General features: G+C 43.5%; 1 protein-coding gene across 3 annotated transcripts; it reads left to right on the top strand.

Moving 5' to 3' along the window:
- The first annotated feature begins 2,652 nt into the window (after positions 1-2,652).
- On the top strand, positions 2,653-21,655 carry LOC121569645 (zinc finger protein 646). Of its 3 annotated transcripts, XM_041880780.2 has the most exons (7): positions 2,654-3,089; positions 8,146-10,932; positions 11,466-11,540; positions 11,728-12,846; positions 14,016-14,923; positions 19,667-20,053; positions 20,173-21,655. In XM_041880780.2, the coding sequence occupies exons 2-7, from the start codon at positions 8,342-8,344 to the stop codon at positions 20,649-20,651; spliced, it is 5,559 nt and encodes a 1,852-aa protein (XP_041736714.2). In that variant the 5' UTR covers positions 2,654-3,089; positions 8,146-8,341; the 3' UTR covers positions 20,652-21,655. The 3 variants fall into 3 exon arrangements, with proteins under 3 accessions (XP_041736715.2, XP_041736714.2, XP_041736716.1); XM_041880781.2 differs by lacking the exon at positions 11,466-11,540 and having other exon boundaries at positions 2,653-3,089; XM_041880782.2 differs by lacking the exons at positions 19,667-20,053; positions 20,173-21,655 and adding an exon at positions 15,934-18,592 and having other exon boundaries at positions 2,658-3,089.
- Positions 21,656-26,219: the final 4,564 nt, after the last annotated feature.

Raw genomic sequence — 26,219 nt, 5'->3', positions numbered from 1 at the left:
TTACAGACGGTAGGCAATTAAGGTCACAGTTATGAAAACTTAGGACACTAAAGAGGCCTTTCTACTGACTCTGAAAAACACCAAAAGAACGATGCCCAGGGTCCCTGCTCATCTGCGTGAACGTGCCTTAGGCGTGCTGCAAGGAGGCATGAGGACTGCAGATGTGGCCAGGGAAATAATGTCCATACTGTGAGACGCCTAAGACAGCGCTACAGGGAGACAGGATGGACAGCTGAATGTCCTCACAGTGGTAGACCACGTGTAACAACACCTGCACAGGATCGGTACATCCGAACATCACACCTGCCCGAGTTACACCAGGAACGCACAATCCCTCCATCAGTGCTCAGACTGTCCGCAATAGGCTGAGAGAGGCTGGACTGAGGGCTTGTAGGCATGTTGTAAGGCAGGTCCTCACCAGACATCACCGGCAACAACGTTGCCTATGGGCACAAACCCACCGTCGCTGGACCAGACAGGACTAGCAAAAAGTGCTCTTCACTGATGAGTCGCGGTTTTGTCTCACCAGGGGTGATAGTCGGATTCGCGTTTATCGTTGGAAGGAATGAGCGTTACACCGAGGCCTGTACTCTGGAGCGGGATCGATTTGGAGATGGAGGGTCCGTCATGGTCTGGGGCGGTGTGTCACAGCATCATCGGACTGAGCTTGTTGTCATTGCAAGCAATCTCAACGCTGTGCGTTACAGGGAAGACATCCTCCTCCCTCATGTGGTACCCTTCCTGCAGGCTCATCCTGACATGACCCTCCAGCATGACAATGCCACCAGCCATACTGCTCGTTCTGTGCGTGATTTCCTGCAAGACAGGAATGTCAGTGTTCTGCCATGGCCAGCGAAGAGCCCGGATCTCAATCCCATTGAGCACTTCTGGGACCTGTTGGATCGGAGGGTGAGGGCTAGGGCCATTCCCCCCAGAAATGTCTGGGAACTTGCAGGTGCCTTGGTGGAAGAGTGGGGTAACATCTCACAGCAAGAACTGGCAAATCTGGTGCAGTCCATGAGGAGGAGATGCACTGCAGTACTTAATGCAGCTGGTGGCCACACCAGATACTGACTGTTACTTTTGATTTTGACTCCCCCCCCTTTGTTCAGGGACACATTATTCAATTTCTGTTAGTCACATGACTGTGGAACTTGTTCAGTTTATGTCTCAGTTGTTGAATCTTGTTATGTTCATACAAATATTTACACATGTTAAGTTTGCTGAAAATAAACGCAGTTGACAGTGAGAGGACGTTTCTTTTTTTGCTGAGTTATATATATATATATATATATATATATATATATATAAGGTAGGGGCATGGATCAGAAAACCAGTCAGTATCTGTTGTGACCACCATTTGCATCATGCAGTGCGACACATCTCCTTCGCATAGATTTGATCAGGCTGTTGATTGTGGCCTGTGGAATGTTGTCCCACTCCTCTTCGATGGCTGTGCGAAGTTGCTGGATATTGGCGTTAACTGGAACGTGCTTTCGTACTCGTCAATCCAGAACATCCCAAATATGCTCAATAGCTGACATGTCTGGTGAGTATGCAGGCCATGGAAGAACTGGGCCATTTTCAGCTTCCAGGAATTGTGTACAGATCCCTTGCGACATGGGGCCCTGCATTATCATGCTGAAACATGAGGTGATGGCGGCGGATCAATGGCACGACAATGGGCCCCAGGATCTCGTCATGGTATCTCTGTGTATTCAAATAGTAATCGATAAAATGCAATTGTGTTCATTGTCCGTAGCTTATGCCTGCCCATACCAAAACCCCACCGCCACCATGGGGCACTCTGTTCACAAAGTTGACATTAGCAAACCGCTCGCCCACACGACGCCATACACGTGGTCTGCGGTTGTTAGGAAGGTGTTCTTAATGTTTTGTACACTCAGTGTATATTTAAAGAACTGGTTTAAACCTTGAACAGGCCTACATTGCTGCAATTTCCAACAAATGACAGCAATGGGCTGATGCTATTTATTTTACAACAGGCCTACTTTTAACATATCTTAAACTAAATACGGAGCTCAAAATAAAAAGACAAAACTTAGCCAACGAAAATGTCTCAACATATATATAAAAGAACTGGTTTAGATGATTAAATATTCCTACAATAATAATAATAATAATAATAATAATAATATACAACAATAATAATGATAATAAAACAAATGACAATAAATATTTTGACTCAAATGCAGTGTCCTATAATCAGGCCTATGTGACCTCCTCCAGGCTCCTAGGTAACTTGTCACTGATTGAACAATCATAAATGATTGCAATAGCTTTGAATGATGGTTAGGAAGGCTACATCTGTGGACCAAGAAACATATATGCCTTAGAAATACTCATAGATTCACAAACACAATGGCATAAAATGTATTCGATGGCTGTGAATTGTCAACTGATACACGTGATTTCTTTTCACAAGCTTAGATATTTGCACTTGTGAATCACTTCAAACTAAATTGGGAATAGGTTAATACGAAACAGATTAGAAGACAGTGAAGCACATCGGACAGCCTAATAAAATCAACTAAATCATTTTGGAGTATTATACTATCACTCCCAAACCATGAAAGAAACGATGACAGTAATGTACAATACCATAGACAGACATAGTGACCTCAGAATGTCATTTCCTCCATGATCAACGAAGCAAAGGCTGTTTCCACGAGAATCTATTATGAGCAGCGCCTGCACCAATTGTGGATGTTTGTCTGATTTGGATTAATAACACGATTGAGCGCGCAGGAGCAAAATGGACCAGTTAGTTTCTGGAGAGCAAAATACAGTACAGCATGCAAAACAGTAATCTGTTTTTAAAAATATATAGGTGTTTGATGCAGACTCAAATGTTATTCTGCGCATGATGACGCGCAAAAGTACGTATGTCTCCGCTTCACACCGCTAGCTAGCAGGAAGTATGTTGAATCGGTGAAGAAAAAAATGACCGAAGAACCAAAGTCGGTTGTTGTTCTGAAAAAATAACAAGTCTCCTAAATGAGAACGCAAATGCTGCGGTTTTCAGATTCGGCATCATTCGCTCTAGTGCAAAGAACGTCATTAAACTGGTAAGTCGATTGCATAAAACGTATCAAAAACGATGTTTTCCATCAATGGGCCAGAGTGTATTTGTCGAGATCTTTGTTGGTTCTAGGCTAGCGCACGTTAGCCAGCAAGCTAACCTTTGCGTGCCACGGTTATTTGGCTTCTTAGGCATGAATTACCCCTGAAATAATATGGTCTGTGCAGATAACAAGGGAATATACATTTATGCAGAATGTGCATCTTATATTTCTTTGAGTTTGCAAAATGTAGAGTTAACGACTTCCGTTTTCCTTGTATTTTTTAGCATCGTGGGGGGTAGTTAGCTAGGCGGCCGCGCTAGCTAGTTTGTCGGCTCGGTGCAGATTATTACATTAGTTTGATAGTTGGCCAGTTTAATTGCACCTTGAGGTGAAGTAATGTCTCAAACATTTAACTACACTGTATTAAAATAACCGAAAATGCAGTTATGATCCGAAGTCATGTATTTTCACGACTTGACCTAGCTAACAGGCTAATGTTTGCACAGCTAGCTAAAATGCGGCTAGTGTACTAGCTAGTTGCAAGTAGCTTCTTAGAAAGCAATTTTTGATGGAAATTGAGTCGTTGTTATATTTTTGGTTAACGCGAATTTACGTTATATTTCAACATTTGGTAATTCGATGTTTCAGTTAACTATGCATTTATGAGCAAAATTCCTTATAGTTTATGTTTTCTCGGTCCTCCGGCCTTGACGTTGCCAAATTTGGGGAGTCGTCCGATGGAAAAGAGCACGGAATGTCTTGCGGATCGGCGTTAAAGATGCCCTGCTTTTGTCCTGACAAATTTACGCTGTGTGAACTCAGTGGCAAGGTCAGGGAGCGCGTTAGAATCGCCGCCCACTACAGTCAGATTATACTTTATTTCAATTATTTCGAATTACAGTTTCTTGGGCCTCCCTATTATGAAAGAAAAATATGATTTGTTGAAGTGTAGATCCAGCCCCAAGTCGTCCGAGCTCTCAATCAAAACAATGCACGTGTAAACATCGAGTCACACGGAAAGTAATTGTAAAGATATTAGCCCAGGTAAACGGTGTATGTACAACTATCTGTAATATTTATATTCATATTAAATACAAAAATGTTTCTTTTATGTGGTTCCTTGGCTGTTTACAGAATCCTGCAAACCATTTTTGCGCGTTAAAGGTAAAGGTGGTTGTGATTTCACTGTTTGATTAATTTTCTTTCTTCTGCTATCAAATTAGTTTAGCTAGTTTGCTAGGCTAACTACTTATGTGCACACTCGTTACTTAATTTTATTTGACAGTTCTTAGACAGTGTAAATATTTTTCTGTTTGAATTTAGTTGCAAATGGGAATTAGTCAGTGAAGTTAAAATTATTCCAAAGTTGTTTATGCTTCACCTCCCCATTTCTGTCTCTTACGTTTGAATAATTCTGCTACTTGCATCATTCACACCACGTTTGATAATGGCCAATCGAGCTGAAGTGTGAACATTCACATTACATTTTTCTCCCCATAGAGAACCAGAAACCCTGGCTTCTGCAGGCCAGAGATTTATAAATTATTTCACTTTTTACACCATGGGCCCATTGTGATTATAATTTTTGCATCCCATAAGTTAAGCAAACAACGTTTTCTAATATAAATGGTTTTAATTCCCATTTGTTTAAAGTGTCAAATAGCCTTGCTCACTGGATGTTTCTATATAAATCTAGATCCTTCCCACCCCGCTATCATTTGAATAGACATATGCCTTTATTCCAAACTGGGCCCACCTCAGCTCAGCAATGAATATATATGCTTCAAAGTGTAAACAACAGATGACAGACAACCCAAACTGTAGCGGAAGTGCTTTTTGTGATGTTAGACCCATCTGGTATTTCGCTACACAGATCTTGATTGACTTGATGAGCCTAGCACATCCAGATGGCCTGGCGTCAGAGCCCTGGGTCAGGGTACCTTCCCGGAGGTTATGGGACTTTCACACGAGAGCTGTGAGACTAACCCATGCAGGGTAAAAAGTGTATTCTGTTGAGTTCACTTGACTACAGGAACAAATACTGGTAGGCCTATGTCAATAAGCCATTCTGGAATAGGATGCCTTATTCAAATATAGGTTGGGTAAAAAATTGTGGAAAGCTCTATAATAGTGAATTGAGCCTATATTTGACTATTACAGACTACTAGGCCTATGTTACTGAAAATGACCAATGTGGCATTGGACCCATTTCTTAATTAGAATTTGCATGAATTATCACAGAACTTAAATGGATGATTTTTCACAATGTGAAATTATGAAATGAAGCATTCCACAAACCTTTGTGTACTGTCTGTTTTGCTATGTGTGCTGTTAATGTGCAAACTATAGGTGTGGTTCCAAGATTCTGCAGGAAGAACTTGGCACAGGACACATTGGTCAGCCTGGCGGAAGTGAGCACAAGCTGCAAACATGCCAGATCTAATAAAACAAAAGCCACGTCTAAAAGTTCTCACAATCCGCACTGACAATTGTCAGTAGATGATAAATCATGTACAAATAAAATATAGGCTAATTTGAACAATGTCCTATTCATCAAACATTGGCAAAACATAAAGCGATGAATTCTATAAATGTAAAACAACATATTTAAGTTTGTCAATGCATATTCACTATTCTAATGACTCCAAAGTAACCTTTATGTTGTCCAAAGAGGTTGTGAACTGATATCATGTTTTCACCCCACAATAATGCATAATGGTTGAATGTTAAAAGGGCAGTGCAGTTACAAATAAGATTTTCCTTTTTTAAATATTATTTCCACACAGGTCAAAATAACACATGGAAATTGTGAAAATTATGATATGTAAGAGCTGTTTGGGAAAAAATTCCAGGAATTTCAGCCTGTTCAGAAACTTTTGGCCCAAGTTGTTTCTGGGCAGCAGGTAGCCTAGCAATTAAGAGCGTTGGGCCAGTAACTGAAAGGATGTTACAATGTGATCTGAGTATAATAGACCTATGACTGTTCATCTGTGAAGTGGGTGGGCTCTAGACCATCCTATAAGCCAATCAGGGCTGTGTATGTCAATATCTTCCAATTTGTTTCCCAACGCCTACACAATCAGACTGAGCATTTCGAGACATACAGTGATGATTTCAAAATACTATTCCAAAGTCTGCATTAGGGCTTTAAGAATAGTGATTGACTTCCTGGTGGATTTCAAAAAGTGTCTAGGGCAGCGATATTACAATTTTACCCTACGAGGTCAGGAATACTGCTGGTTTTCTGTTTGACCTGATAATTAATTGCACCAACCTGGTGTACCAGGTCTAAATCAGTCCCTGATTAGAGGGGAATAATTTATAAAAGCCAGTTCCACTGCATTATGTAATTGTTTCCCTCTAATCAGGGACTGACTTAGACCTGGGACACCAGGTGTGTGCAATTATCAGGTAGAAAAGAACCAGCAGCCTCCGGACCTCGTAGCGCAGCGTTTCCCAAACTCTGGCCTAGGGAACCCAAGGGATGCACGTTTTGGTTTTTGCCCTAACACTACACAGCTGATTTAAATTATCAAAGCTAGATGATTAGTTGATTATTTGAATCAGCTGTGTAGTGCTGGGGCAAAAACCAAAACGTGCACCACTTGGGGACCAAGTTTGGGAAACCCTGTCATATGGTAAGAGATGAGTATCCCTGGTCTAGGGGATATGGGGCTAGGGGTTGGCCCAATCCCAAATTGACCCCTATGCCCAATGCACTTGTGGAGATCTGAGAGGATTTGATTTGTATAAGCAATATGGGGAAACTTCCCCCTGGCCTATCAGAGGGCAAGTGGAGCTATTGCCATGTTACTTGCACCTTTCAAATCCAATCAGATCTTAGTGTATAATCTGTGTGGTATAGGGGTCGATTTGGGATTGGGCCGTTGTTTCTGGACAGAGCCTAAATTTCAGGACGATTAATAATGAAACGCAGAGAATCAGACTGCCGATAGGTACTTATCACAGTGGGAGGCCGTTCCTTCTCTTGCTCGAACAAAAGCGGTACCAGCTGCGTGCTGACCCGGTGGCGACGGACCTGCCATTTCTACTTGTAGAATCGCAATGCTCATCAGTTGCCAACAACTTGACTTTGAGCCAATCAGAGAGCACGAACCCCCATGTGGGGGAGCCAACAGGAGTGACGGATCCACAGATGAGCCAGTCACACTTGTAGGCTATGGGATGGTAGCTAGCTAAGTGCACAGACACAATGCACACAACGCTAAATACTTCCTCCAAGCTAGCTAACCACTATAGCTAGTATTGATATTATAATTAAATCACAATGGGTTCGTTTCCATGAAACAACTGCCTGTGTTAGCTGCCAAGTTAATGCAGTGTCCATCCCTAGCTAGCTATTTTGTGCTAGCTAGTGAATATGCTAAACATTTGGCTATGTGCTGGCACTGGCCGTATGGGATTATGAAGAGTGAATTAAATGTTTTCTTCGTCATCATTTTAGGTAGTTAACTAACTGTGGCCATCTGGCTAGGATCAACAAGGGCATTCTACAAAATAGGAACATTAGCGCAGCTAGCTAGCTAACGTTGGAATCTAGACCATAAACTAAGCAAAACACACGGACATGCGTTGCCAAACAATGCTACTGCCACCTTCTGGTTTGTAGTATTTTAACAATGCTTTGTGGCTGACGACTTTGCTGTGTGAACACAAAGAGATTGACTGCCGACACTGCTCAGAAGTGCAAATTACACTCGGCTGGCGAACGGTAGACAATCCTGTGTGTGTCACTGCTCTGTAGGTGTTCTTGATTTACCCTGCCCAGCACCCTTGATAGGCAGAGTTTTTCAATGTTGGAAACATTTTATTGGTCTGAATGTCTGATGTGGTGGATTTGTAGCCTTTGTTGGCTTTTGCCAGACCTTTATTATTCTAATGAAGGTGTTCTGTGTCATATTTCTTGCAGTATAGAATAGATAACCTTTCCACATTGACAGTGCAAATGGCTAGACATTCAGTATGTTCAATCTTTTCTGGTTTGAGTCTCTTCTAAATCATTAAATGGCCCCTTTTTATGTTTTTTCTATTTCAACAGTGCTCTTCCAGTGCCTGCTCCGTGTCCAGATCCTTCCGGTGCTGCCCTGACGGGGTGGCATTGAATGGCTGAAAGAGAAGACTATCTTCAGCTCTGGGAAGAAAATGGCTGACACCACAGAATCCAAGAGCTAAGACTCTCTTTTCCCCTTGTCTACTTTGTTGATTATCTTGAGACTTGATTTCCCCTTCCCTAAATGTATAAGCCTACTATGGCAATGCATGATATGAGCCGTGTCAAGGGTTTCCCCTGTAAAGAGTGTGATATGGTTTGCCCCAGTACCCCTAGTCTGTTAGAACACATGAAGGCTCACTACCAGCAAGAAGAGAATGGCAGGTTTGAGTGTGAGCAATGTGGACGCATCTATAAGCATGCTGGCAGCCTGGCCAACCATAAGAAATCCCATGAAGTGGGTTCCTTTCAGTGCCCAGTCTGCACCAGAACCCTTCCCAATGCTGTGGCTCTGAAGAACCACCTCCGTATCCACACCCTATCCCCAAGCAGTGCCCAGGCAGAGGAAGACGGCGGTGATGAAGGCACTGAAGACGGACATGATGAGAGGAACTATGGTCTTGCACAGGATCTGTCCGATGGCTTTGCCCGCAGTCACCTGAACAACAGTGGAATGGTTCATGGCGTGATGTCACATGACCCAGATGATCATAAGAAGTCACCTGTAACCGATGATGCCTGGGATCGTCCATTCAAATGCGATCAGTGTGATAGGACATACCGCCACCATGGCAGCCTGGTTAATCACAAGAAATGTCACCAGGAGGGGGCGTTCAAGTGTACCGTCTGTTACAAGCAGTTCAACAACCTGGCTGCTCTCAACGGCCATGACCGAACCCACTCAAAGTTTAAGACTCCTGGAGCATCGATGGTTAACAACAACATACATGATTCTGTGACTGATCAGCGTTCGTCTGCGCCCCAAACCGATGATGCGGCTAATTGCTTCTGCCACCTGTGCCAGGTAGCCTTGCCCAACAAGAGTGACTTCCAGGAGCACATCCAGTTGCATAATGCAGCCTCCTCTTCACTGGGTCTTGCCCGTAGTTTCCCTGGGATAATGCCGCACAATCTCAGCGCTGTCCGTTCCCCAGCGTACACACCTGCCCTCGGTGACCCTCTGCCGCTTCCTCCTTTGCCAAATGATAAACGTGGCCCCTTTGACCCAATGCTTGGACCTCCTGTCAATAACCCCATTTACACTTGTGCATACTGTGGGGCTGGGCATCCTGATCTGGAGAGCCTCAAAGTTCATTACCTGACCCATGACCCCCACCCAGGCTCCCATGGTCAGGATGGTATCCTGAACACTGATGGGATTGGCTCTAACTCTAACCCATCACCATCTGGAGAGAGAGTGCAGTCTTCTTCTGATGATGGCGAACGTCGTTTCAAGTGTCAGGATTGTGGGAAAAGCTACCGCCATGCTGGAAGCCTGGTAAACCACAAGCGCTCCCACCAGACTGGCCTCTACCAGTGCACCATCTGCTGCAAGCAGTATCCGCACTTGGCAGCCTTGCATAGCCACCTCCGCAGCCACAAGGGAAGAACATCCAACCAATCATCCCTCAACACTGAAGGCGACTGGCTCTCCTCGGAACCCCTTACACTTGACTCTCAGAATAGTTATGTGCAGGAGGGGAGTGGTGCAACCACCCCTATCTCGCTCCCTGGAAATCTTGGTGATGCTGCTCACTTTGTACCTGATGGTGGCCACAGCAGTGGTTTGGATTCACTGGAGTTCCATGATCGATTTGATGGCTCCCTTGCCCAGAGCAACTCTGGGCACTCCCCTCTTCCCCAGAACCACCGCCAGGCTGATAGACACATGTGCACTGACTGTGGAGAAATGTATGGGGACATCTCTGGCATCAAATCTCACATGTGTCCCCAACGGCGACAGAACCAGGGGATGTCCAATGGATTCATGGGAAACATGAGCGGCTACAACAGCCCTGGAGGCGCTGCTCTCCCTTCAGGTGGAGGAAATGTGAAAGAGAGCAATGGACAGCGCTCTCAGTATGGTTCTCAGTCCCATGCCCAGGGAAGTGGAAAAAGGATGAATAAAGAAGATGAAGATGATGGCGAGGTGTACCAGTGCTCGGTGTGTGGGAACCATTATGCCAGCCTCAGGGCCCTGAGGAGCCATCTGCGCAGCCATGCTAACAATCCCACAGGGCCTGGGACTTCAGCACTTTCTCCTAACGGTGAGGCAGACTGGAGGATTATCTGCAGCACCTGTGGCCAGAGCTTCTCCAGAAAGCAAGACCTGTTAAACCACCAACTGATTCATGGGCCACAAAGGTCAGATGCAGCAGCGCAGGGCATGGTGGCAGATCCCACCAATACTAATGGAAAAATGGATGGTGATGGGAGGAATCACATTTGCGTTGACTGTGGCATGTTCTTTGCTGATCGCCATCACTTGATCACTCACCTGTGTCCTGGAAAGGGAAGAGGAGGAGTGCTGAGCAAAGAAGGATTGAATGGAGCTAAAGGGATGACTGGCGGAGATGGAGTTAGTGGCGGCGGAGTTGGAGGACCTGGAGGCAGTCGTGATATGGGAGGACAGGACCGTAGACAACAGATGCCAGATTCGGAGGATCGACCCCACAAATGTGACCAGTGTGGAAGGGGCTACAGGCACCCTTGCTCCCTGCTCAACCACAAGAAATCTCACAAGACCGGAGTCTTCAGATGCCTTGTCTGTCAGAAGCGCTACTACAACCTGCTGGCCCTCAAGAACCACCAGAGGACCCACTTTGACTTAAAAAGGTAAGCTTTTGTTTGATGTGTTTCCTCATTTGAGACTCTTTTTGTCTTTGTGGGCATATTAATAACATAAGATCTGTGTGCATAGCTTGAATTTGGTCCAAATTTCCAATTGACATCAATGGGACATTTTACACTAAAATCTGGATTGTACAGTACCTTCATGGATTGGTCTTTATTTTCTCTGAAATATTGAGATGCAGTATTTTTCATTGTAATAATACTAGATATGAGTAAGAATAATCAATTCGCCTATCGAGGGCCTCCGCATTGATGTTAAAAACAGGCATTTGAATTGTTGAAGAAAACACACCGCTTTTCCCTCACTGTACAGCGGCACAGCTGAAAAACGAACGACATTGAATGTAAGAGTCTACTCTGTGCTACAGTCCAGTCTGTAAAGCTAATTAAAAACAAAACACCCCTTAAGCAATGCCGAGGAACCCAAGAAATGGCCAGGCCATGACATCTTTGAATCCATTCTAAACGTAAAATGTATTTCTGACTGGTGATTTCCCTTTATTGGCTTGCTACAGCAAGGCTGCCGCTGGCACAGGGAGAAGCGGTCCCCAAGTGGCACCCGATTCCGAAACGATGGCTTTACTTGAATGGTAAATAACCTTCCCCAAATGTGCTTTTATCATCATTACTAAACGTAGCTAGTGCCCATTCAGCCAGTAGGCTGTCCACTCATGATGTTAGGAGCGAGTTGAGTGGCTGGCAGATCGTGGAATAGGGAAAAGGAGTGTTTACCAGTTCCTCACCCATCTTTAATTTGGTCCTCACTTTCTTTTGCAGGCACAAGTGTGAGGAGTGTGGGAAGGCCTTCAAGATCCAGAAGCAGCTGGAAAACCACCTTCGGCTCCATGAAGAACACAGAGCAAAGGCTCACGCCCAGCTCGCGAAACTAGGCAATGGAAGGTATCAAGGAGGACCCTCTGGCATGCAGGCCATGAGAGGAGAATCGTCCAAATCCCAGAACCCTGGCATAGGGGGAGACAAGTATGGACAGCAACAACAAGGCTTCAAGCAACCCTACTCAGAGGCGGGTACTTCAAGGGCTCAGAATTTTGATCTACAAGAAGGGGGACGACGACCCTTCGCCTGTGATGAATGCGGACGGAGCTATCGTCATGCAGGCAGCTTGGCCAACCACAAGAATCTTCACAAAATTGGCGAGTATCACTGCAATGTCTGCAACTCCACTTACCCCAACCGCCTGGCCATGAAAAACCATCTGCGTCTTCATTTTGCCCTCAAGAAGCACACTTGCCAAGAATGTGGCAAAGGATTCCGCACCCAAAAGCAGCTGACCACCCACCACTCTGCACAGCTCTGCAAGGGGGCTGCAGGAGCTGTTGCTCAAATGGATTACGAGTGTGATGGGTGCTGCGAGGGTTTCGCTACTGCTGACGAGCTGGCTGCACATGACTGCCCTGCTCAGCAGCTCCCTTCGTCCTCTGCCTCCCTCAATAGCTCAAGCCTCAGTATCGATGGGGCTGACCTTGTGCCAGATGAACGCCCGTACAGCTGTGACATCTGCAGCTGCTCTTACAAACATGCCAGCAGCCTGCTGAACCACAAGCACACGCACAAGATAGGCACCTTTACCTGCACCTACTGCGACAAGCCGTACTCCAACTACATGGCGCTTCGCAACCACATGCGCATCCACACGCAGAAGAAGAGGCACATCTGCCACCACTGCGGGAAAGCGTTCCGGCTAGCCAGGTTCCTCCGCAATCACCAGAAGGTCCATGAGGAGGGCCACACACGCTTTGGCTGCACCAGCTGCGGGAAGAGCTTCCAGGGGAGGTCAGGCCTGGCGAGGCACCGCTGCGGGGAGAACCAGGTAGGCAAGGAGGGCAGGAGGATGGCCACTGCAAGCACGACAGGGGGAGAAGAGTGCCGGTACACGTGAGTTTTCGTCTGTTGTTTGTGATTCTTGAAGTGAAAATAGTGAAGATCATAGGTTTCTACATGTCTATTACAGGTATATGATCTCCAATCCGGCTTCCTTGGGACCATACGTGCACCGGAATTCGGATATTTCTGAAGTTTGGACAGATTGATTAGTGGAGACCAGATAAGTCACCCTGTTTGCTTTCAGTTAGATATACATTAGTTTCCTAGGCTACTATGAATCAGAATTGATTTGATTGTTCAGTTGGATGTTTTATTTTCTACTTTTACCTAAGAAAACTGCCATTAATTGATACCAATTCAAAGTAGCTGACGTAGTATAATAAGTAAGATTTATGATTTGTGTGTTCCTTGTACTTGTTATGAATTGTAGTGCTCCTTTTTTGTGCTTCCCTGTCTCTTTTATAGGTACATTGTACGTTTAGGTTGTTGATAGTGTAAACCTAGTTTAGTGGGCTTATTTATTTGAAAAAGTCAAGGCACAACAGCTGGTTTAATGGTAAAAGACCATAGAAGTTAAAAGGTTCTTGTATGTTTTTTGCTGATTTTACAGTGAATACTACATTGATAAAGGCCATATGCCTATCCTTAGACTTAGATCCACAGTAAGTATTTGGAGCTTGCTGCACTGCACATGCTTTGTTGTAATTTAGTTATTTTTGGGGGGTGGGGTAATCTGCACTAAGCCACCATATTTCACCACAGTTGCGGCCAATAAGAAAGTCAGAATCATTTTAATAACTATAAAAAGTGTGATATGGAATTGTTGTATCCAAATGTGCAGTGCAGGGAGCCACACATACCTTCCAAGACTCAAATTAGTTTTCAATTATTTGATTAAGGACAGTCCATATTTTCCCCCCCTGTTTCCTCCAAAATGTGTTCCCCTTTTTATTATGTGTGTAAATTGACTATTTCTTCTTGTAGGACATGGTAAACCACTTATAGTCATCTCCAAAGCTTTAAGCCGGATTCCAGATCATATACCTGTACCAATTATTTTGAGATTTTTTATATATATATATATATATATATATATATATATGTATGTATGTTAGTTTTATCTAATGGAAAAGTGGTAACCAGCCAATTAGATTGGTTAGATTAGTGAAAAAGAACCGCAAGCCATTACTAATTTCTTGTTCTCTTGTCTCTCTCCACAGATGTGACCAGTGTGGCCGCTCCTACGCCCATGCCAGCTCCCTCCTCAACCACAAAAACACCCACACCGTCGGCATTTACCACTGTGCCGTGTGCCTCAAGACCTATTCCAACCTCCTGGCCCTCAAGAACCACCGGCGCATCCATTCAGAGATACGACGTCACCGCTGCCCAGAATGCGGCAAAGCTTTCCGTGTCTCCTCCCAGCTCAACAGCCACCGTCGCGTCCACCTAAAGGAGAGGGAGCTAACTTGTGGCCCCTGCCAGCGCAGCTTCCCCAGCCAGGCCAGCTTCCGGCTCCACCAGGAGATCTCCCACGGCCAAGCCCCCAGGCCCCCCCAGCAGACACAGGCCAGGGCTGGGGGAGCATCTGGGGGCACATCCGGGGGCGGGAGCTCAGGCCTTAGCTGGGACTCCGGCCTGGATCTCACGCTGTTGCAGGCCCAAGGACTGGACCCCAATGGACTACCCAAAATGAACTCCCTGTCCTTCCAAGGCCCCAGTGGCAGCAGGAGCCGTGGGGCGACGGGGACCAAGTCGCACATCTGCAACCAGTGTGGCCGTGCCTACCTCCATGCCAGCTCCCTCCTCAACCACAAAAACAGTCACAAAACAGGTGCCTACTTCTGTAACTCCTGTCAGAAGGAGTTTCCCAACCTGATGTCCCTCAAGAACCACCGGCGCATTCACACTGAGCCCAAACGTTTCCAGTGCCCCGACTGCGGAAAGTCCTTCCGTGTGTCCACCCAGCTCATCTGCCACAGGCGCATCCACACCAAGGAAAAGCCCTTTTCCTGCCAGCAGTGCGACAAGCGCTTCTCCAGCAAGTCCAACCTGCGCCACCACCAGAAGGTGCACTGGAGCAGCTCAGCGCCCCCCACCATGGCCATGGGCGCTGCCAGCTTCCTGGGTATGCCCTCAGGCCCATTTCTATAAGTATGGGTGGGAGTGGGGGAAGGGGTGGTTCTAGTGTGGGATGCATTGAAAGGCCAAGGTTCTAGAGGTTCTAAAACTCTTAGTCCCGTTCCTTCTCATTCACCACCATCTCCCTCTTGTTGTAGAGCGTGAAGTTTATATCTATAGATTTCCACAGAGCAGGTTATGTGATCTAGACTCACAGGCCCTGCATGCAACCTCAGATAAGGGAGGGGGGGGGGAGGACTGACTTGGCATGGATGACATCTCCACTGGTTAAGACAGTCTGATTGCAAAAGCTTCCCCCATCTGCTTCATCCCAACCAGCATGGCTACGCTTGCTTGCATTCACTCGATGGCCTTTGCTAGGGGACAACAACCCATCAGCCTGTAATGGTACACAAGGATTACTGCTCACTCAGTGTAGGATGTGTGCTAGACTTCTCTGTTCGGCCCTTTAGAAACCTTTAATGATATACTGTTGTCATAGCCTCCTGTTGCATGTTACACAGTAGATGATTGTAGATTTCTCAGTGTTTTATTGACAGTTAAGCCCAGTGTCAAAGAAGTCACAGCATACAGGGCACAATAGGAAGAACATCCTAATGCCATGCCAAGAGTGTAGCGTGAAGTTCACCAAGTCAACCACATTGATGAATTTGACCAATGTTAAGGGTTTTTTGTGGCATCTTTGCAGTTTGAATGCATTGCACATGACATCCCATTCCATATCTGTTGATTTTGGATAAAGCCTTTGCATGCGGCCTTTGTCATGTTATACAAAACATCTTAACCAGTAACAAATTGTTCAAACCGTGTCTCTGAAGTGAGCAATATGTTGGAGCAAAGAGTTGAGATGTACTTCGACATTGTAAAATTTTTGTTTTAACAGTTAATTAATGCAGTGGTTGGAGATGTCACATTTCTATATTCTAGAACTGACCTGAGGGTGTATCGCTCTCTTGTGAGGTTCTAATTGTTTTCTAACTTGTGTGTTTCTTGCAGCACGAAGATGAGCTTCAAACCTTATTATTCTGCAGATGACAGCAATGCTCTTTATCGGTTGCTTCTTTGTGGCATCACATTTGTGTATTCCTCCTCTAATATTTAAAAAAAAATTCTGGGCACCCATATTTTCAACACTGCGCCTAACTAGTTAACATGTATAGACAATAAGTTGTGGTTATAAAAAAAGAAAGTAAAGAAAATGTATATTGTTAGGCCCATGCCGGCGTTTGGTTTTATCCTGTATCGTAATCGTACTTCTGACTGTATTATTTACAGTTCGACTTTTATAAAACAGATCATTGTAGAATGCATTTATTTATATTAACACTTGTTACGGAAAACGCTAGTTTTAGGATCTCTCAGTTTAGGAGCTGTGTTGTAACCACCCCCTTTCCTTACACTTACCCCTGACTATTCATCCTGTATGTATAATTGACATGGAGTCAAGTATGAAGGACTCCCAAAGAACACTTGTTACAGTGACAGTACTCCTCCATGTTGTCTCAATTTGTTATGCTTCAAAAAAAGAAAACATCTGTCCCTTGTACAATAAACAGGGAACATGTATAATGTGTTTTTTGATTGCATTACAAAGATTTAAGGAAATATTTCTGAAATGTTTGCCTTTTACAAGTGATGTGACCGTCTCCCCTCAAGTCAGACTGGACTTCCTTCTGTTTCACAAAAATCTCACACTCAAAGGGATGACTTTGTGAAATGTTTGTGCATTCATTCTTTTAAGTTTTTGTTACACCTTATCGTAACCCTTGTATTTATTAGTATTTAATTTAATTGCGTTTTGACTATTCAAAGCTCTGTGTGAACACCTTTTACAGGGAGCACTGGTGCTAGGAAGTGAAATATAAAGTGACAGTGAAGTGATTTAGGAGTAATGTGATTCAACTAGACCACAGGACAACTAACTATTTTAATTAAACTCTTGCTTTTTCTCCACAATTGGTTAAAAGTGGACACTTCCAACCTTCATTATGGCTAGTTTAGAAAGGATTGGTTTGAACAACTATAATGAATAATTTGTAGTTCTAACTTTTTGTTTCATACATATATCTATGTACTGCTTACTATACACTTTTATAAACTATGTTTTGATAATTCATTTCTTAACAAAACCTGTCCATATTATAACACCTAATGCTGAGTACTGAAAATAAATAGCTGGGGAAAAAAGTGAAGAACAGTGTTGTGAATCGATTGTCCTTTAACTCCACACTTTTAATGTACTTTTGAAAGTGTTAAGTGTTTTTTAATGATCAACATGTTTTCACACAGGACATTTTTAACCTGTGATGAAGGTGAAATCAACCTGGGTAAACTCAACCTTGTTAAAGGCTTGGCTTGAACATTTTCACTTCAGTGAATTGGTCAAATGAAAATGTGTCTAGTTGAAGGACCAAATAATTTCAGTTTTTGAGTATATGTAAGGAAGAGGGGTATACAATTGCAGATTATCTTTAAGCAAATGATGCAGACTGAGGATGAAGTTTGATAATGCTTTTTGCCTCTAGAAAGGCTGGTGCCCTCAAATCATACACCCAGGCAGCCCAATGTTGATATCTTTTCCACTAATTGTTCTTTTGACCAATCGCATCAGGTCTTTTCACATCAGATCTTATTCAGAGCTGATCTAATTAGTCAAAAGAGCAATTAGTGAAAAAAAAGATCTGAATAAGGCTGCCTGTATAAACACAGCCCTAGAGGATTAGACCTATGAAAATGACTGAGTCATTTACTCATGTTAGTCCAAACAATGAAAAAATGGACTAATGAATTACAAAAGTATCATATGATCATAGCTATATGTAATATTTAAGGTACAATGTTCAAATGCACTCCATTATCTTGATGCTAGAATATGTTTTTGTTTTATGCAACACAAAAATCACCAAATGATATTGAGTTTACAATGTGGTTGGTGAAAATATACCTTCATTTTATAACCAGCAAAAAGGGTTTGTTGTTCTTTCATCCTTGGAAGAAGAATATCCTCCCAGAACTCCTTTCTTTAGTTTTTACACTTAGCTGATATTTAGACCAACCCAATATTTCCACATAGCTTTTTTTAATCAACCCAGACAAGTTTGAGAGTGCATATTTGTCGCTAGTTAGCTTAGCACGCTAACACCAGTGTCCATATGGAATCTGTTGAGCTGATGCCAAAGTCTAGCAACCACAATGGCATTTCTATTATAATACGTTGTTCAAGAGTGATATGGTCACTACACGTTGGAATGGAGTGTCTGCATGGTGGTTAAGTGTGTTGTTGTTCCTATGGACTCTTGGATTGGCATGCTAAACTAACAAGCGGCTGCTCAAAATAAATAAATAAATCAAACATTTTTATCTGGGTTGATTTAAGAAACGCTCAAGTACTGGGAGAAACCAAAGAAAATCGTTTTTTGAGGAAAGTGTCCTAAGGGCTGTAGAATCAACATTGCAATATGGCTGTCACCCAATTTTTGTGTATTTGTCACCATGAAGATGAAACTAGCCTAGATATTGAAGATACAAATCTCTCAACCTTAATCCTACACATGTACTCTGACCTATTCCTGATTTGTTTTGTTTTCATGTTCGTATTTTATATTTGCATGATAGAAGTTTGTGCTTAATAAAGATCCATCCTTGTTGAATATAATTAACTGTAGCAATACATTTGTTCCCAAATTGAGGAATCAGTTTCTTCTACCAAATTCAAGGTACAGTAACAAAGCTATGTAGACGACCATATTAAATACTGTTGGCTAGTGGAAGTACATAATAAACCCATATACCTGCAGTGTACAGTGGGAGAGTGTAGACATTTACAACACGTAGCCTCACCATTTGACTCCAGGCTCAGTACACCATCAGTGTAGGGAAGGCCCATTTGATTTGCCCAATGGTTTGATTGACATATTGAAAAGGCTCAGGTGAATTGCCCAAAATTAAAAATGTATTGTTAAAGGTGCAATCTTTAACATTTCAGGAATATTTTTGACTCCCTCTCGGGTTTTGACGAATATGACATCTTATTATAAGCCCAAAATATTATTTTGTAGAGACATTATTGTTGGGCTTTCAACTTCTGAAAACTAGAACCAATATTGAATCAAGAAGACGCTGCATTTTGTATACACTGAGGGTGGCCAGGCCACTTTTGTTTTTGTCTCAATTAATAGTATTAATTTATTACTACCGATACATATCAAGATCTATGTGCATGTGGAAATGTTACGGAATGCACCTTTAATTGTTGAAGAATTTATGTGGTTTTTTTTAATTGCTGAAGCTGTTCATAATGCAGCGTTCACATGCTATCGGAGTTATCAGAAGCTCTTTGTTCCCAGTGGGAAATTTCACTTGAAGGACTGTCCAAGTGGGAAACACAGAGACATTTTTGTTACCTGAGTTGTGATGTTTCACCACTGACCTTTTACCTTTGACAACAAATCAGTTTTTGACAATTACAACCTTATCAATATGTATAATGTAGCTAGTCTGACCATATTGTCGACGTTAAGCAAGCTAGCTAACTTTATTATTAGCAATGGTAGCAAGCTTATTGGTTGAAGAATTGTTCCAACTTCAAAAGCACTTGGACACAATCATGTCGGGCTTATGACTTCCCAGTTTCCCATTTCCCACGAGCATGTGAAGCCAGCATTAATGTGTATACAAATGAAATAGCAGAATTATGGCATGACACAAGTCCTACATTTTACATTTTCAGGTCATCCACCAATTGGCGCAGGGAGACCACCCAAGTTGCATGTCTGCGACCAGTGCGGCCGTGGTTACCGCCATGCCGGATCCCTCCAGAACCACAAGAACATCCACAAGACAGGCGCCTATTTCTGCAGCTCTTGTCAGAAGGAGTTCTCCAACCTGATGGCTCTCAAGACCCATCGGCGCATACACACTGAGGTCAAACGACACCGGTGCTTAGACTGTGGAAAGGTCTTCCGTGCGCCTAGCCAACTCATCGTCCACCGCCGCATTCACACCCAGGAGAAGCCCTTCTCCTGCCAGCAATGCACCAAGCACTTCTCCAGCAAGTCTAACCTACACCACCACATGAAGTTGCACTGGAGAGGCTCAGCGCCTTCCAGTTTCCTGGGTATGCGCTCAGGCCCATTTCTATAGGTGGGGGAAGGGGAAGTGCTACTGTAATACACATTGAAAAGCCAAGGTTTCTGGAGGTTTGGTTTAATACAAGTTCAACGTTTACATTTTCAGGTAAACCGGTAATTGGTGGGGGGGCCAAATCGCACGTCTGTGACCAGTGTGGCCGTACCTACCGCCACGCCAGCTCCCTCCTCAACCACAAGAATATCCACAAGACTGGCGCCTATTTCTGCACCTCCTGTCAAAAGGAGTTTCACAATCTGAACGCCCTCAAGAACCACCAGCGCATCCACACGGAGAGCAAACGCTATGAGTGCCCAGAGTGCAGAAAGTCCTTCCGTGTGTCCACCCAGCTCATAATCCACCGACGCATCCACACCAAGGAGACACCCTTCTCCTGCCAGCAGTGCGACAAGCGCTTCTCCAGCAAGTCCAACCTGCGCCACCACATAAAGTTGCATTGGGGCGGCTCAGCGCGTCCTGTGCCCACCAATGTGTCTGTGGCTGCTACCAGTGTCTCCCTCTTGGCTATGCCTCAGACCCATATCTATACAAAGTATGGGTGGGGGTGGGGAAAGGGGAAGCATTGAAATGCCAAGGTTCTGGAGGTGCCAAAACTCTTCTTCACCCTCCTCATTCACCACCATCTCCCTCTTGTTATAGAGCGTGATTTTCATAGAGCAGGTTATGTGGTCTAGACATGCAAGACCCTGCATGCAACCCCAGACAAGGGGAGAAAGTGGACTTGACATGGACGATGTCTACACTGGTTGCAAAATCTTCACCCATCAGCATTCATCCCACCCAATCAGTTAGCTGTGCTTGCTACATTCACTCGATGGCCTTTGCTAGGGGACAACAACCCTTCCGCCTGCAATGGTACACCAGGATTACTGGTAAAAAACCTTCAATATTAAGGTTTTGGGATTGTTCCTTTTTGACTGCTACACATCATTACATCCCATCTGTTAATCTTCAATGAAGCCTTTGCTTGCGGCTTTTGTTGTGTCATACAGTATAAAAGATATTGAAGAGTTACTAAAGGATTTTAAACATATGAGCAATATGTTGGATTAAAGAGTTGAGATGTACTTTGACATTTGACATCGTAAAGATTGAGTTTAACTGTGAATCACATTTCTGTAAATGAGTTCTATCCTGAGGGTGTATTGCTCTCTTGTGAGGTTCTAATTGTTTTCTAACTTGTGTGTTTCTTGTTTCTGTATTCATTCATTAGCTAGTATTTCCTTATACAATTGTGTTATATTCAACTATTCAAATCTCTGTGTGAACATATTTTACTGGGAGCACTGCTAGCAAGTGAAATAAAGTGACAGTGAAGTGATTTAGGAGTAATGTGATAAAACTAGACCACAGGACAACTGTATATTTTCGATTCTGGACACTTCAACCTTCATTACAGCTAGTTTAGAAAGAATTGCTTTGAACAAGTATTCGTTTCAAGTTTTTACTTTTTGTTTCAAGTATATATGTAATGCTTACTATACACTTTCATAAACTGTTTTGATTATTAATTTCTTAACAAAACTTGTCCATATTATAACCCCCTAATGCGGAGTACTGAAAATAAATAGCTGGAAAAATTTGTTGTGAATCAATTGTCCTTCAGCTCCTCACACTTTTTATGTATTTACGTTTTTAATAACACTTTAACACGGTAACAATTTATTTGAAGGTTGCTTACATATTTCCAAAACTCCTACAGTATTTTATTGCTATAATCATGAACTGTTATAAGTAGGGTTAAAGTAGGCCTGTTTTGGGGGCTCTCTTCCCTTCAGTCAGGAAGGCCTGTCATAGAAAAAAGAACAAATATATTCACCATCATGATCACTAAGGTTTTGTTCATTTGTGCTCTCTGTCAGTTTACCTGAGCGGTCTGCAGTGAATCCCACTTTCGTTTCCCAGTGGTGGAAAACTACTCAATTGTCATACTTAAGTAAAAGTAAAGATACCTTAATAAAAAATGACTCAATTAAAAGTGAAAGTCACCTAGTAAAATACTACTTGAGTAAAAGTATTTGGTTTTAAATATACTTATGTATCAAAAGTAAATGGAATTGCTCAAATGTACTTAAGTATCAAAAGTAAAAGTATAAACCATTTCAAATTCCTTATATTAAGCAAACCAGGGGGCACAATTTTGTATTTAATTTTTATTGACGGATAGCCAGGGGCACACACCAACATTCAGACATAATTTACAAACAAAGCATTTGTGTTTAGTGAGTCCGCCAGATCAGAGGCAGTATGGATGACCAGGGATGTTCTCTTGATACAGTGCATTCGGAAAGTATTCAGACCCCTTTACTTTTTCCACATTTTGGTACGTTACAGCCTTATGGATTAAGTAAAACAATTTCCTCATCAATCTAAACACAATACCTCATAATGACAAAGCGAAAACAGAAAAACCTTATTTACACTCAGACTCTTTGCTATGAGACTTGAAACTGAGCTCCGGTGCACCCTGTTTCCATTGATCATCCTTGAGATGTTTCTTCAACTTGATTGGAGTCCACCTGTGGTAAATTATATTGATTGGACATGATTTGGAAAGGCACACACCTGTCTATGTAAGGTAAAACCAAGCCATGAGGTCGAAGGAATTGTCCGTAGAGCTCCAAGACAGGATTGTGTCGAGGGACAGATCTGGGGAAGGGTACCAAAACATTTCTGCAGCATTGAAGGTCCCCAAGAACACAGTGGCCTCCATCATTCTTAAATGGAAGAAGTTTGGAACCACCAAGACTCTTCCTTGAGCTGGCCGCATGGCTAAACTGAGCAATCGGGGGAGAAGGGCCTTGGTCAGGGAGGTGACCAAGAACCCGATGGTCACTCTGACAGAGCTCCAGAGTTCCTCTGTGGAGATGGGAGAACCTTCCAGAAGGACAACCATCTCTGCAGCACTCTACCAATCAGGCCTTTATGGTAGAGTGGCCAGATGCAAGCCACTCCTTAGTAAAAGGCACATGACAGCCCTCTTGGAGTTTGCCAAAAGGCACCTAAAGGACTCTGACCCTGAGAAACAAGATTCTCTGGTCTGATGAAACCAAGATTGAACTCTTTGGCCTGAATGCCAAGCGTCACGTCTGGAGGAAACCTGGCACTATCCCTACGGTGAAGCATGGTGGTGGCAGTATCATGCTGTGGGGATGTTTTTCAGCGGCAGCGACTGGGAGACTAGTCAGGATCGAGGGGAAAGATGAACGGAGCAAAGTACAGAGATCCTTGATGAAAACCTGCTCCAGCACACTCAGGACCTCAGACTGGGGTGGATGTTCACCTTCCAACAGGACAACGATCCTAAGCACACAGCCAAGACAACGCAGGAGTGGCTTTGGGACAAGTCTCTGAATGTCCTTGAGTTGCACAAGATCAAATATCTCTGGAGAGACCTGAAAATAGCTGTGCAGCGACGCTCCCCATCCAACCTGACAGAGCTTGAGAGGATCTGCAGAGAAGAATGGGAGAAACTCGCCAAATACAGGTGCCAAGCTTGTAGCGTCATACCCAAGAAGACTCGAGGCTGTAATCTCTGCCAAATGTGCTTTAACAAAGTTCTGAGTAAAGGGTCTGAATTCTTATGTAAATGTAATATTTCTGTTTTCTATTTTTAATAAATCTGCAAACATTTCTAAACCTGTTTGTGTGTACAGTCGTGGTCAAAAGTTTTGAGAATGACACAAATACTAATTTTCACAGTCTGCTGCCTCAGTTTTGATGATGGCAATTTGCATATACTCAAGAATGTAATGAAGAGTGATCAGAAGAAAGTCCCTCTTCATCATGAAAATGAACTTAATCCCTAAAAAAATATTTCCACTGCATTTCAGCCCTGCCACAAAAGGACCAGCTGCCATCATGTCAGTGATTCTCTCGTTAACACAGGTGAGAGTGTTGACGAGGACTGGAGATCACTCTGTCATGCTGATTGAGTTAGAATAACAGACTGGAAGCTTTAAAAGGAGGGTGGTGCTTCCACTGTTAACCATGGTTACCTGCAAGGAAACACGTGCCGTCATCATTGCTTTGCACAAAAAGGGCTTCACAGGCAAGGATATTGCTGCTAGTAAGATTGCACCTAAATCAACCATTTATCGGATCATCAAGAACTTCAAGGAGAGAGGTTCAATTGTTGTGAAGAAGGCGTCAGGGTGCCCAAGCAAGTCCAGCAAGCGCCAGGACTGTCTCCTAAAGTTGATTCAGCTGCGGGATCGGGGCACCATCAGTGCAGAGCTTGCTCAGGAATGGCAGCAGGCAGGTGTGAGTGCATCTGCAAGCACAGTGAGGTGAAGTCTTTTGGAGGATGACCTGGTGTCAAGAAGGGCAGCAAAGAAGCCACTTCTCTCCAGGAAAAACATCAGGGACAGACTGATATTCTGCAAAAGGTACAGGGATTGGACTGCTGAGGACTGTGGGGTAAAGTCATTTTCTCTGATGAATCCCCTTTCCGATTGTTTGGGGCATCCGGAAAACACCTTGTCCGGAGAAGACAAGGTAAGCGCTACCATCAGTCCTGTGTCATGCCAACAGTAAAGCATCCTGAGACCATTCATGTGTGGAGTTGCTTCTCAGCCAAGGGAGTGGGCTCACTCACAATTTTGCCTAAGAACACAGCCATGAATAAAGAATGGTACCAACACATCCTCCGAGAGCAACTTCTCCCAACCATCCAAAACAGTTTGGTGACAACCAACTCTTTGCATAAACTTAATGTAATTGTCAATAAAAGTATTTGACACTTATGGAATGCTTGACAAAAATATCTCATAACACTGAAGCAGCGAACTTTGTGAAGACCAATACTTGTGTCATTCTCAAAACGTTTGACCACGACTGTAGATTGAGGGGGAAAAACGATTGAATCCACTTTATAAGGATGTAACGTAACAAAAAAGTCAAGGGGTCTGAATACTTTCCGAATGCACTATAAGTGTGTGAATTGGATCATTTTCCTGTCAAAATGTAACAAGTACTTTTGGGTGTCAGGGAAAATGTATGGAGTAGAAAGTACATTATTTTCTTTAGGAATTTAGTGAAGTAAAAGTTGGCAAAAATATAAATAATGTACAGATACTCCAAATAACTGCTTAAGTAGTACTTTAAAGTAATTTTACTTAAGTTCTTTACACCACTGCCATTTCCCAATGTCCATACCCATTCGGAATGATGAATGTGACCCAAACCCCATGTACCATCAGAGAGCAGAGGAGTCCAAAAGCCTAGCAACAAGGCAAATCCCCCTGGGGCCAAGGACTGTGACTGTCCTGAGAGTCCAGTAAGCGGAAGCCATTCCTCACTGTCTGGGGCCTTGTGACCCTGGTGTTGTGTTTGATGCAATGAGGGGGTAGTGAGGGGGGCACTATAGAGTCCCAAATGGCACCCTATTCCCTACAGTGCACTACTTTCGACGAGGGTCCATCCCACTGGGCACAGACGTCAGTTCAACATCCAGTTTTGATTTACATTTGGTTGAGTTGTCAACTAACGTGAATTCAATGATGTGGAAACAACATTGATTCAAGTGGTTTTTGCCCAGTGTTATGTAATAATAATAATAATATGCCATTTAGCAGACGCTTTTATCCAAAGCGACTTACAGTCATGTGTGCATACATTTTTACGTGTGGGTGGTCCCGGGGATCAAACCCACTACCCTGGCATTACAAGCGCCATGCTCTACCAATTGAGCTACAGAGGACCACATGTAGGGAATAGGGTGCCATTTGGGACATAGATAGAGTCTGAGTGTGGAGCCATGAGAGGGTAGTGGGGGAGTACAGAATGTGGATGTGGAGGTAACAGACTATTGAATCCCTGTATAAAATGGAACACTGTATTTATTTAGGTGTTTTTTCAGAATTGTTCAAATTGGTTGTTTACATTTTCCTTTGTTGATTGGTGGAGCTAGATTAGTGTGGCTGACACAGATGGGAATGGTTTAGTTAATCAAAAACAGGCGGGGGTTTTTTCCATTTCCTTTTATCCCAATCTTGAATTTCCTACTACTCCAGATTTCCCATTCAGCTCTTCAACTCTGGTTTTGTGTCAGTCTCTCACCGAAACCTTGTGTAAAGTATTGTACATTCAAATGTTAAAATATGTGCTGTGTCATTTAACAGGTCAGGTGCCCA

This window comes from Coregonus clupeaformis, chromosome 7, assembly GCF_020615455.1.
Source record: "Coregonus clupeaformis isolate EN_2021a chromosome 7, ASM2061545v1, whole genome shotgun sequence".
NCBI classification, from domain to species: domain Eukaryota; kingdom Metazoa; phylum Chordata; class Actinopteri; order Salmoniformes; family Salmonidae; genus Coregonus; species Coregonus clupeaformis.
The sequence above is the reverse complement of the archived record's forward strand: the minus strand, read 5'-3'. Positions and strand labels throughout refer to the sequence as shown.